The 13,555-nt window shown below is 40.3% G+C and overlaps 1 protein-coding gene across 1 annotated transcript; it reads right to left on the minus strand.

Moving 5' to 3' along the window:
• Positions 1-8,771: 8,771 nt before the first annotated feature.
• LOC138875967 (uncharacterized) lies at positions 8,772-12,504 on the minus strand. Its single transcript, XM_070154847.1, has 8 exons — positions 12,105-12,504; positions 11,752-12,029; positions 11,315-11,593; positions 10,805-11,159; positions 10,274-10,566; positions 9,815-9,991; positions 9,089-9,598; positions 8,772-9,017 (listed from the first exon to the last, which is right to left on the minus strand). Exons 1-8 carry the CDS (start codon positions 12,502-12,504, stop codon positions 8,772-8,774), a joined length of 2,538 nt encoding a protein of 845 aa, XP_070010948.1.
• Between the last annotated feature and the right edge of the window lie 1,051 nt (positions 12,505-13,555).

A 13,555-nucleotide genomic window follows, 5' to 3' on the forward strand; every position in this document is an offset into this window, starting at 1 on the left:
TGGGAGAGAGTGGTAGAAATGAGAGTGCGAAGGACGGTGTCTATTTCAGACAACCAGTTCGGGTTCATGCCGGGGCGATCTACCACAGAAGCTATCCACCTTATTAGGAGGACAGTGGAACAATACAGGGATAAGAAGAAGGATCTCCACATGGTGTTTATCGATCTAGAGAAAGCGTACGACAGGGTTCCTAGGGAGGTCTTATGGAGATGCTTAGAGGCTAAAGGGGTCCCGGTTGCCTACATTAGGGCGATTAAGGACATGTATGATGGAGCTAAGACTCGGGTTAGGACAGCAGGAGGCGATTCAGATTATTTTCCGGTTATTACGGGGTTGCACCAAGGGTCTGCGTTCAGCCCTTTCCTATTTGCCCTGGTGATGGATGCTATAACGCATCATATTCAGGGGGAGGTGCCATGGTGCATGCTATTTGCTGATGACATAGTCCTAATCGACGAGACACGACGCGGCATCAGCGAGAGGTTAGAGGTTTGGAGACATACCCTTGAGTCCAAAGGTTTCAGGTTGAGCAGGACGAAGACGGAATACCTTGAGTGCAAATTTGGGGCAGAGCCGACGGAAGCGGGAGTGGAAGTGAGGCTTGATTCTCAAGTCATCCCTAAGAGGGGTAGTTTCAAGTACCTGGGGTCGTTTATTCAGGGGTCCGGGGAGATCGACGAGGATGTCACACACCGTATAGGGGTGGGGTGGATGAAATGGAGGTTAGCGACGGGAGTCCTGTGTGACAAGAAAGTGCCACTGTTACTGAAAGGTAAATTTTATAGGGCAGTGGTTAGGCCTGCTATGTTGTATGGGACCGAGTGTTGGCCGGTGAAGATCTCACACATCCAGAGGATGAAAGTTGCAGAGATGAGGATGTTGAGGTGGATGTGCGGGCATACAAGGAAGGATAAGATTAGAAATGAAGATATTCGAGAGAAGGTGGGTGTGGCCCCCATGGAGGACAAGATGCGGGAAGCAAGACTCAGATGGTTCGGGCACATTCAGAGGAGGAACACTGATGCACCGGTGAGAAGGTGTGAACGACTGGCGGTGGTGGGTACGAGGAGAGGTAGGGGGAGACCTAAGAAGTATTGGGGAGAGGTGATCAGGCAGGATATGGCGCGACTTAGGGTTACTGAGGACATGGCCCTAAACAGGGAATTGTGGAGATCGAGCATTAAGGTGGTAGGTTAGGGAAATTGTGATGTCTTTGTTACAGCGCACTAGAGTGAGACTAGCCAGTTAGGAAGTAGTCTTAGGATGCTATTGATCAACTACTGATGATGGGCTTTATCTCCTGTGTATTAATACCTTACATCTTTCTCGTATTTCCTATATCTCTTATATTGTTGTTACTTTGTTTTTTATGGTATTTATGTTATGTTATGGATTTTATGGTACTTTATGTTGTTTTATTATGAGTCTATTGATAGTACTAATATAGTGTCTCTTGTTGCCTCTTTGAGCCGAGGGTCTCCTGGAAACAGCCTCTCTGCCCCTCGGGGTAGAGGTAAGGTCTGCGTACATATTACCCTCCCCAGACCCCACTTGTGGGATTACACTGGGTTGTTGTTGTTGTAGCTAGTTAATATTTTGTCTAGTTAGCTTTATTTTTGGAAAAAATACAAAAAAAATCTTGGCATTTTATTTTTCAAAAAAAGATAAGAAGAAAAGTTCAACATTTCCTCCCTATCACGTGCCCTTTACTCTATTCTTTCATTGTTAATTAAATTTTGATTACCTCTTCTCCAATAAGATATCGCCACCTCACTTTCACAAAGATTCCCTCTAAAAACCTTATCAATTTGCATGCAAGAGGACTTACGTACACTGCATTTCTTTGAGAGGGTCCCACAGATTGGGTCTTTCTTTTTCCCCAAGATTTTTTTATACATTAAGGACACACAGTCACACCTACGGAGGGGAGAGAACGAGAAATCTGGAACAGAAAAGAACAAAAGGGCTGAGAAACGAAAAAATACAAAAAAATAGAGCATCAAAAGAGAAAGAAAAAGCGTTGTTGCTTCATGCAAAAAAAAAAAAAAGGCAGCAGCTGCTACCTATCTTCTTCGTCCAAAAACAACTTCCCTCGGCCTGAAACCCAGCTGAAAACCAGTTATTTTCACACCTCTGAACCCCCTTCAAACCCAACCAAAGCAGTCATAAAAACGCGCCTTCAACCCCCATTTTCGAGCAGCCGTTACACCCATAAGCACCCTCCCCCCATCTTCCTCTCTAACACACAAATAGCCCCATATTCCTTCGTCACCTTGACCCTTCAGCCGTGGAACAATCTGAAAACTTTAGAGGATTCTAGCCCAACGAAGAGATCACCAAACGACTTTCTTGTTCTTCATCTTCTTCAGCAGCCGCAACTGCCAACTTCGACCCCTCTGCTCCTTCACTCGCGCTGCTTCCTCGCCGGAATCGGCCACCAGCGAGTGACGACGCTGCTATCAGCAACAATGGACAGAGCTAACACTCATCTTTCTGAAGAGCAGCTATAAATCCGATCATCAAAGCTTCAGCTCTTCAAAACAAGTTTTTTTTTTTGAATTCCATTTTCTGGTCAGGAGATCTCTTTGAGGTCGTTAGCTCTTCGTTTCCGTTTGAGGTCCTTTCGTCGTCCTGATTTGATTCGCTGTCCCTACTCGTTTGTACTGTCGCTTCTCAGATAAACTGTTGGCGTCGTGGTTTTGATCCGGTCAGTTGTTTTCTTCCTCTGCGATTTGGCCTTCATTTTTTCATGGATTCAGAAGTTGGGTTAGCTTCATTTTGTTGTTTGTTGTTATTTCATCAAGCTATAAATATTTTCTTTTTAATTTCCTTCATAGGGTTCAGTTGACTTAATTTTATAATTATGTAAAGATGTTTAATGTTTTCGCTGCATGCACCGAATTTCATACTAGAAAAGTAAGTGTTAGCGTCAATGAGTGGGACCTATTTGCTGCATTATTATTTCAACTGCATATGGTTTACAAAAAAAAGACTTTGATTTATTTATAAATTCCATTATAGAGTAAGAGTTATCTAGATGGTATCACAAGATACACTCAACGGCTAGCTCAAGAAACAAACTATATTTAGCATTACCATTAACTTCCCATAATATATTTCAAATTATTTTTATGGTTTGGGCATACGGAAATTGAAAGATAATCTAGGCCGTGTGGTTTCGAATTTAGAAGCCTAAAATTTACTTTAGGTGATTAATGTAAGTGATTATCTTGGTCTCAGTTTAATTTTATTTACTTGTTCATGACGCTAGGAGCATGCTTAGTCCGTTAATATTTTTAAACATTGTAACTTGCCTGAGGCGCGATCGATAATAAATTATCGTGGTCATGAGTACGGTTCCCGTGGCATGATCACGACATGTAAATCTCAAGCCGGGTGTGCATTTCATGTGACCCATTTCTAATTTCCAACAAGGTTAAATAGAATGTGTCGTGAACCGCGGGTGCATTTCATGTAACTTGGCTTACGATGTGTTTTAAATGACCTTGAATTTTCCTAAATTATTAAAAGGCGGTTAAAAGTTAAAATGCACATAAGTTTAAAAGTGTTTTAAAATCAGATAAATAGGCCAATAATAATAGTTGAGCGACCGTGCTAGAACCACGGAACCCGGGAATGCCTAACACCTTCTCCCGGGTTAACAGAATTCTTTACCCGGATTTCTGTGTTCGCGGACTGTAAAATAGAGTCAATCTTTCCTCGATTTGGGATTTAAAACCGGTGACTTGGGACACCATAAATTATTCCAAGTGGCAACTCTGAATTTTAAATAAAATAATCTCGTTTCGATTGTTACTAAAATTGGAAAAACTCCTTATACCCCCTTTTGGGTAGTAAAAAGGAGGTGTGACACCATATAAATATAATATACATATATACGCGTATATAACGTCATCTGGTCATGGGTCAATGCACATGTATAAATGAGTGAAATGCATGAAAAATACGTAATAATCTCAATATTCCTTCTGGATAAACTTTTCCAATTACGTATTATTCTGAGACCCATGAACAGAAGATATAATATTTTTCATGGAGAATCAAGAATATAGACACCCTTACTATTTCTAGGAATAGAGTAATTTATGGAAATTGTGTATTTGCTCGTTTCTTCAGTATAATTTGGACCATGCCAAAAGAAAGAAGGGAGGGCCTTAACATACCTGTTCCTTGAATTATTTGATCGAAGTGAAGCTTCTGCTTCCGTGAAATACGTTGGAACGAGAGGATGAAGCTTCAGCTTCTGAATTTGATCGAAACCTTGCTATGGATTGAATATTTGGACAAAATGATTCTATTTTCTAATGTCCTTGGTTCTCAATACTTGCCTTCAGTCTGCTACTATTTTGGTGAGCTTTAACTTTACTTTCTGGATATGCATGACTTTTGTTGTTAACTTAGTTTTAGAAATTTCATTGGGTAAAATGAATTCCACCAATGTCAGATAACAAAGAGATAAGACTAAGAAGTCTTATTTTGATAGAGTTACTTTATTTACTCCTTAGGTGTAGACACCTATGTATAATTTATTATGAGTCATCTTTTAATTTGGTGGCCTTGTGCCACGTGGAGGGTGGGTGAAGATTAGTAATCTTTATCCACTTATTAGTTAACTGGGTAATGTCCTGTTACTTGGTAATTAATCAATTACCCGCATAATTTAAAAGTTACCATAAATTACATAAACTTCTATTTATTTTTTTAATATACTTCATATATATTTTATATATTATTCTACCGTGGTCATATGGTACCTTGCATGGTACTAGTTTATAATTATCGGGTATTACCCCTCGACCCGTATTTTATTCCAAATTGGCCACTTTCAACGAAACTCGTTTTCTTTAATCCGTGTACCCCTTTATCCTTCATAACACTTATTTATCGCTTGTTATAAATAATGTAAGTACGTTAACGTCAAAATGATCTCATCCTCGAGTCTACGTCAATTAACTAAAGACGAAACTTTTAACGTACGAAAAAGCGAGATGTAATAGTTTGTTAGATCATCAAAACATAAGGCAAGAATATTTAAAACCTATAAATTTTCCTCTTTTTGATGATGACAAACTTAACAATTATCGAGTGGTTTTAGAGCAATAAAGAACTAGTTTAAGTAACAAAGGAAATACAGGGTCATAGGGTTCCCCCTGAAACTATGCCTTATCGTAATAATGAGTTCCCCTATGTGTTCCCCTGAGTTTATTCCCATGTGTTTCCCCTGAGTTGATTTTCCCCTTTTTGGCATCATTAAAAAAACAGAATAACAGCACAAAGAAGTCCAGCTAAACTAACTCATGCCACATATGTGCACACAATCATGATATAGAATAGAACACAGAAAGAGAGTATTAACATAATAAAATGAGGATTGATATTAATAAAGCTTTAAATATGCCTCTGCTTGGAAAAAGCGAGAGGCAACATTGGACTTGTTAACGGGAGCAATAGTGTTTCATCCCAACCACACAAAAAAAGGAAACAAAAAACAGCTATCAAAACATCAAAAAAAACATAACAAACATATCCAGAAACTGGTCACTTAAGGGGTACTTAGGGGGCACTATGAGTAAAAGGCTTGGTAGCTACAACAAGTGTTTGGAGAACGAGGTCTATTCGGGAGTTTGCCGACTTTTGCTCATTGAGCAGTTCTGCTTTCAGGTTCTTTACTTGCGCCCTCAGATCAGCATTCTCCTGAGTCAAACGAGCCACTTCATCCTTCAACCGACGAATTTCCTCAGCTGCACTATTCTGAGCATTTATAAGCTGTGAAACGGCTGATGTACTTCCTACCCCCATACTTTTCCACACACTCGCACTCTTCCAAAGTCGTCTATGAGAAGTTCTGCTTCCTAGTCCCCACTTTGCCCGTCCCCAGTGGGAATTTAAAGAATATGAACACTGGAGTCAGCAGCAACCCATAGGGAAGGCCATGATTACCATATTTGAAAGTGGCAACCTTTTGCATGTGTTCAATCATATTAGCAGGCAGACTTACAGGAGTAAAATTGTCCAGTTGCTCTATCAAGAATAGGTCAGACTTAGAAGTCACTGACCTCCTTTCAGCTCGAGGCAATAGAACTTTGTTAACCAATTCAAAAAGCAACTGGTAAACAGGGAGTAGGGCTTTCTTATGGATCTGGTCCCCTTTCTGGTTAGCATTGTCTTTTACCACTATATTTCTGAAGTTATATTGACACATATCTCTTACACTGGACACACCAGCTGTAGGAATTTTAAAATCTCTCCAAGCAACTTTACATCAAAGATGATGTCCACCCCATTGACCAAGGCACAAATATAGTCAGTATCAACTGGAAAGAGGCTAGCAAAGAAACTTTGTACCTACTCCTCATATACCTTAGGTGCATCAATTTGAAATAGATACACCCAACGTTGAAACTCGACCATTTCTAGAACTTGGCGCATTCCAGCCATCTCAGATATTGTTGGGTCAAACGTACGACCCAGTAGAATATTTTGATGCCTCAGGCGCTCAGAGCCAAGGCTAACTTCACTTCTCATTTTCTTCACAGAAACAGGTTCTTCAAAAGGTTCAGACTTGAGTTTCCCGGACTTTTCTCCACCGACTTTGCCTTTTCCCTTGGATTTGACTAGGACATCCTCATCAGACATGGAAAACTCACTCACCACCTCTTTCATCTTAGACTTAGATGTTGACCCTTTCTCTATTGACGTAGGATTTGTTTTTTACGAAGATCGTCTAACAAGTGAACCAGGTTCATCTAGGGTTTCCTCTTCCACCTTGACTACAGGGATCGCATCATCACTTACAAGTACACCATCTTTACCAACTTTCTTCTTTTCTTCTGACTACTCTTCTTGCTTTTTTGAAGAGCAGAATTGTAGGCCACTTTAACTTGAAGCCTGGTAGTAGGTCGTTGATTTCAGACTCAGGGGTGGACATAACCCTCCGCTTACTTATGAATGCATCAAGAGCCACATTATTTAGGTCTTCTTCATCACTGGATCTCATTTCAGGTGCTTGAATTTCCAGGGGCACAACATCGAATGCAGGAACAATACTGTCCTGGGAATGAGAGCCCTAACCTAGGTCCTCCGAAGAGGGATTAGCTTCCTCATGGGATGCCCCAGTAGTATCTGCTACTGCATCCATGTCAACAGCTACAATGGCCCCTTCTTCCTCCACACTTTGTGTCTGTTTTTTAAGAGATGTAATCTCATGTAGTACACCATCAGTGGATACCACAAACACAGTTACAACATTTTTCTCTTCCTCAACCGGTGCTTCCACCACCATGGAATCGGTAGCAACGATGGCAGAACTCTTTGTGACCTCAAGATTTTGACCTTGTTCTCCACTTAGTGGTTGACTGGTGGGAACATCAGACGATAGGGAGAACGGAGCAGTAGTTTCAAGGGTTTCTGAATTGGGAAGAGATTGGGAAACTATGGGAGGTGTGATTGTAGCAGCAGGAGTAATAGAGGGTGAGGAAGTCTCAGTGAAAGCGGAAGGTTCCATAGATTGATCAGTGGTAGTTACAACTGAGGCAGGGAGATTGGAAGTCATCTCATCTATTGAAGGAAGTGGTGTGATGATCCATTTTGGGTGATTCTAGTGTAAGACTTAAGGTTAATAAGGGCAGAAAAAAGGGTTTTAAAAGGAGAGGATAATTATAAAGAGAGAGGAATAGGCACTGGTTCTGAAACGGCGGTTAGGCATAGAGAATTACAATGTTTCAGAGGGAGATGGAACGATTTGAAATGAAGAGACGTGACAGCAGGATATGAAAAGTTGATAACACGACAGTTGTGTTTTGTACCTTTTTTTAGACGTGCATTAAAGGATGCACAGAACTACTAACCTTTGGTACAAGAACCAGGTTCTAGACCCTTTTTTTTAAAGAATCAATCATCTTTTATCATTCATGCACTGCATCTACCGCTTCTATACTCATCATGTGTGTTTACCTGCAACGGTATTGAAGTGAGTTAGACATGGCCAGAAATCACTTTGAGCCAGTTATTTCTAGAAGGTAAAAGCCAGCTAAAGAGGAATCAGGTTCTCAATTGGGCTTTAAAAGCCCCAGCTTCATTCTGTTTCTTTCAAACTGTTCCCTACTTAGTGCCTTGGTGAAAATGTCTGCTATTTGATCTTCTGTGTTGTAGAACTTCATACATATCAGCCCTTTCTCTACATTGTCTCTCAGAAAATGATGCCTCACGTCGATATGTTTTGTCCTTTTGTGTTGAACTGGATTCTTGGCCATATTGAGTGCACTGGTGTTGTCACATAGAAGGGGCACACTCTCAGTAAGTACCCCAAAGTCCTCTAGTTGCTGCTTGATCCATAAGAGCTAAGCACAGCAGGATGCTGCAGCTACATATTCAGCCTCGGCTATTGAAAGAGCCACTGAATTTTGCTTCCTTGTTCCCCAAGAGATAAGACATGAACCTAAGAAGTGAGCCATTCCAAAAGTGTTTTTCCTGTCCACAAGATAACCTGCATAATCTGCATCAGCATACCCAATCAGATTAAAACTGTCACCTGATGGATAATACAGCACCAGGTCATGTGTTCCTTTGAGATATCTTAGTATTCTTTTGGCATCCTTCAAGTGAGATTCCTTGGGATTTGATTGAAATCTTGCACATAGCCCCACACTAAAAACAATATCAAGTTTGTTGATAGTGAGATAGAGGAGAGACCCAATGATGCCTCTATACATGGTTTGATTCACAGGAGATCCAGTTTCATCCATGTCCAGTCAAGTGGCAGTAGCAATGGGAGTGTCTATCACTTTTGATGTTTCCATGTCAAACCTCTTCAAGAGTTCCCTGATGTATTTTTGCTGACAAATGGATATACCCTTTGGAGACTGTTTTACTTGAAGACCCAAGAAGAAGTTCAGTTCCCCTATCATGCTCATTTCAAATTCACTTCCCATGAATTTTGCAAATTCTTCACACGGAGAATCAGTTGTTGCTCCAAAAATGATATCATCAACATAAACCTGAACAATGAGCAAGTTCCTTCCTCATTTCTTTAAGAAAAGAGTGTTGTCAATTTTCCCTCTTTTAAAACCATTTTCCAGGAGAAACTTTGACAATCTTTCATCCAAGCTTGAGGAGCCTGCTTTAACCCGTACAGAGCTTTGTCCAGTTTAAACACATATTCAGGGTGCTCATGAAATTCAAACCCTGGGGGTTGCTTCACATAGACTTCTTCCTTAAGGAGTCCATTCAAGAATGCACTCTTGACATCCATTTGGAACAAGGTGAATTCCATATGAGATGCAAAAGCGATTAGAATTCGAATAGCTTCCATACGAGCTACTGGAGCAAACGTTTCATCATAGTCAATCCCTTCCTCCTGATTGTAGCCTTGCACCACTAGCCTGGCCTTATTCCTTGTGGTAATTCCATGTTCATCGAGCTTGTTTCTGAATACCCACCTGGTTCCTATAATGGTTTGATCTGGGGGTATAGGTACCAAGTACCACACATTGTTTCTCTCAAACTGATGTAGCTCATCTTGTATGGCCGTAATCCAATCTGCATATTTCAAGGCTTCCTTGATATTTTTGGGTTCTATCTGGGAGAGAAAGGTTGAGAAGGCAAGTGAATTTCTGGCTCTTGACCTGGTTTGTACTCCGGAATCTAGAGGGGTGATAATGTTGTCTATTGGGTGTGAGCTTTGGTGTCTCTAGTTAGACGCCTGAGGTTCATTTTGAGAGGAGGAAGATATGTTTGGCTGATTTTCCTCTATACTTCTCTTAGGTTCTAGTGGAGTCCCCTGAACTGCATCTACCACTCTTTCTTCAACTTCAGTGGTTGTAATTGAAGTGCTTGGTTCTATTGAAGATGAAGCAGCTTTGTCTTTATTTGGATCCTTTACTTGACTCATCATATATGCCTTTCCATTTGTCATGTTAATGACTTCACCAGGAACTAGTGAGGGTTCTCCATCTTGATCTTCCTCAGCACTCTTCTCAAATGATAGATAGGATTCATCAAAAATAACATGAATACTTTTCTCAACACATTGAGTCCGCTTATTATATATCTTGTAAGCCTTGCTTTGAGAGGAGTAGCCCAGAAATATTCCTTCATCACTATTGGTATCAAATTTACCAAGATGATCCTTTCCATTGTTGAGAACATAGCATTTGCACCCAAATGTTCTTAGGTGAGTCAGCTTGGGTTTCCTTCCATTCAACAGTTCATACGGGGTTTTGTTCAAAAGTGATCTGATCATGCATCTTTTTACCAAGTAGCCGGCAGTATTGACAGTTTTAGCCCAGAAGTTCTTTGCAATTCCACTATCGATCAACATTGTTCTTTCCATTTCCTCCAAAGTTCTGTTCTTCCTTTCTACTACTCTATTTTGCTGGGAAGTTCTGGGAGCTGAGAAGTTGTGTGTGATGCCATTTTCAGTGCAAAATTCATCAAATTTGACATTGTCAAATTCTGTCCCATGATCTAATCTAATGTATGTGACTCTAGATTTCATCTTCACCTGGATTTTCTTCACAAATGCCAAAAATACCTCAACAGTTTTATCTTTGGTTTTGAGAAACAGAGTCTATGTGAATCTAGAATAGTCATCTACTATCACGAAAATGTATCTTTTTCCTCCTCTGCTTTGCACTCTCATAGGTCCACATAGATCCATATGCAGAAGCTCTAGCGGCTTTGAGGAGCTCACATCCCTTTTAGGCTTAAAAGAGGACTTCACATGTTTTCCTTTAGCACATGCATTACAGATTTTTTTGCATCTTGAATTGTGACATAGGCAGACCATGGACCAGGTCCTTCTGAATTAGTTTGTTCGGAAGAGAAAAACTTGCATGGCCCAATCTTCTATGCCATAGTTCAGCTTTATCATCAACAGCTTTCAGACAACTCAGATCACCATTCTGTAAGGACTCGAAATCAGCGACATAGATGTTCTTGCATCTCTTGGCCATAAGTACTATTTCGCCGGTCATAAGATTAGTGATTGTACATATTTTGGATAAGAATTCCACCTTGTTTCTTTTATCACAAATTTGAGAAACACCCAAGAGACTGTATTTAAGGCCATTTACATAGTACACATTTTCAATAGAATGAGTGAGTGACTTATCGACTTTTCCAACTCCAAGAATGTACCCCTTTTTGCCATTGCCAAAGGTTGCAAGGCTTTTAGTGAAAGAAAGTCTGTGATGTTCCCAGTCATGTGTTTTGAACACCCACTATCCATGAACCATTGTTGACCGCTTCCTTTCATTGTTCCATGCACAAGAGATTAGGAGTTAGTTTTAGGAACCCAAATAGGTTTGGGTCCCTTGTAGCAAGCAAGAGGATGAATAAGAGTTCTCTTAGTCCATGCAGGTAATGTGCGTTTTTTGTGAGTGAAATCTGGTCCCTCTTTTGTAGTCACCATTTCAGCAAACACTTTGTTTTTTTGAACTGATTGATTCTTGGCCTGGACATCTTCCTTGAAGCGCCCAGTGTTCCCACGTCGGGTACAAGTCCAGTTATTGGAAACAATGACGTACTTACTGTGAGGGTTGTGAGAAGTTTTCTCCCTTTGGAACTCTGCTGCCTGCCTGTTTTCACAATCATTAGTATGCAAGGCAGTGGTAGCTTCTAAGGACCAGGTCCACTTTAGGGACTTTTCAAGATCATTCTATACTCTTTGCAGATTAGTTTGGAGAAGCTCATTTTTCTCAATTTCAACACGCATCCTAAATCTCATAGCACCTCATTTTCAAGCCTAATGTGTTCCTCAATTGCTATCTCCTTTCCCTTTCCAAAACTTTCACGTTTTGACTTAGTCCATGGTTTTACTATTGTTTCCCTTTGGTCTGCAATTTCTGCCAACAGATCACTCTTTTCTTTTCTGAGGGTTTCAATGGTTTTCTTATGGTCAGTAACTACAGCCACTAAGTCGTCTCTAGTTTGTTCAGATTCTCCTAATTCTAAGGTCAAAGAATCTCTATCCTCCACAAGACTATGAAAAGCAGTGATTAATACATCAGCTAAAGAAATGAGTTTTTTTGGAGAACAGGATTTCAGATTTCTCTGAACATCCCTGAAGTTTACCTATTTGTTGCCATTGTCTTCATCATCATCTGATTGGGCCATCAAAGTAAAAGTAGAGTCATATCCAGTCTTTTCGCCTTCAACTGCCATCATGGAACTATCACCAGTATCAGATTCATCTTCAGACTCACTAGATGAATCCCCCCGTGTTGCAAGAGCATGTCTCATCATGTTGTTAGTAAATCTTTTTCTCTTGAAGTCCTTGACAGGAACCAGGTTCGTCTTAGCTGTTTTCTCATGATGGTTCTTGGAGAATTCTTGCTTCAGGAGAGGACAGTCTTTCATGAAGTGTCCAGGCTTTCCACACCTATAACAAAGATCATAGTTTCTTGGTCTGATAGACATGTCCCTTTTTAGCATTTTTCCATTTCTTCTGACCATCTTCTGAAATCTTTTGGTTAGGTAAGCCATGTCACTGTTTTTCTCACTTGAATCATTGTAATCAGCTTTAAATACCAGGTTCTTTCCCCTTTTTTATTTTCTTCTTTCACTGTTTATCTTTTTCTCCAACTCATGGGTCTTCAAGTTTCTGATCAGCTCTTCTACGGTCAGCTCTAGCTTGTTTCTGGGAATGATTTCATCAAGGGATTATAACTCATTTATGATGGAAGTGAATCTCGTATGCATATTTTGAATGGATTCATCGTCCCTCCTTTTGAAGAGTTCATACTTGGTAGTGAGCATGTCAATCTTAGACTGTTTTACTTGTGTAGTTCCCTCATGAGTTATTTGCAAAGCTTCCCATATCTCCTTGGCAGTGTCACAGGTGGAGATTCTATTGTACTCTTCAGGTCCTATTCCACATACTAGAATTTTCTTGGCACGAGAATTCTTCTCCCACAGCTATCTTGTCTGCTTCAGTGTACTCTTTGCTGATTTTTGCCATGAAAATGGAAGTTCCTCTAGTACTCTGGTTGGAAAATAAGGACCATCGCATATGATATCCTATAACTCACAATCCTCAGCCATGATAAAATCGTGCATTCTTGCTTTCCACCACCCATAGTATTGTCCATTGAACTTGGGTGGTAGATATGTAGATTGACCTTCTTCTAAATTTGGTGGGACAGCCATGAGGATCCTTCCTAGGTGTTAGCCTGATAGGAAAAACCCGCTCTGATACCAATTGTTAGTTTGTATGAGTCCGCCAAACAGTAGAGTACCTGGTCCTCTATAAGATTCTGCTGAGATGCTAATAAAATATTATGTAAATAAAGCAGAGGATTTTTACGTGGAAAAATCCCACACAAGGGGATCAAAAAACCACGACCTACACCTGTAGGATTTTAACTTCACTAACTTGTAAAGGACCTATTACAAGCCACTTTGCAATGACTCCTATTGCAAAGGATTTACTCAACTAACTTGTGGTACTCTTACCACAAACCACTTTGTGACTTCCTAGTTACAAAGGCTTTTTCTTACTTGTGATGCTTTTACCATAAGACACTTTGTAATTCTA

This window comes from Nicotiana sylvestris, chromosome 8, assembly GCF_000393655.2.
Source record: "Nicotiana sylvestris chromosome 8, ASM39365v2, whole genome shotgun sequence".
Lineage (NCBI taxonomy): Eukaryota > Viridiplantae > Streptophyta > Magnoliopsida > Solanales > Solanaceae > Nicotiana > Nicotiana sylvestris.

Bases quoted from the DNA above. Each gene is read 5' to 3' on its own strand.
- LOC138875967 (XM_070154847.1), bottom strand. From the start codon at position 12,504: ATGGCTTACCTAACCAAAAGATTTCAGAAGATGGTCAGAAGAAATGGA. The intron at 12,030-12,104 runs GCAACAAATAGG...TCATTTCTTTAG, and splicing joins AGATGATGATGAAGACAATG to CTGATGTATTAATCACTGCT. The intron at 9,599-9,814 runs GTAGATGCAGTT...TTTCTCTCCCAG, and splicing joins CTGAAGTTGAAGAAAGAGTG to ATAGAACCCAAAAATATCAA.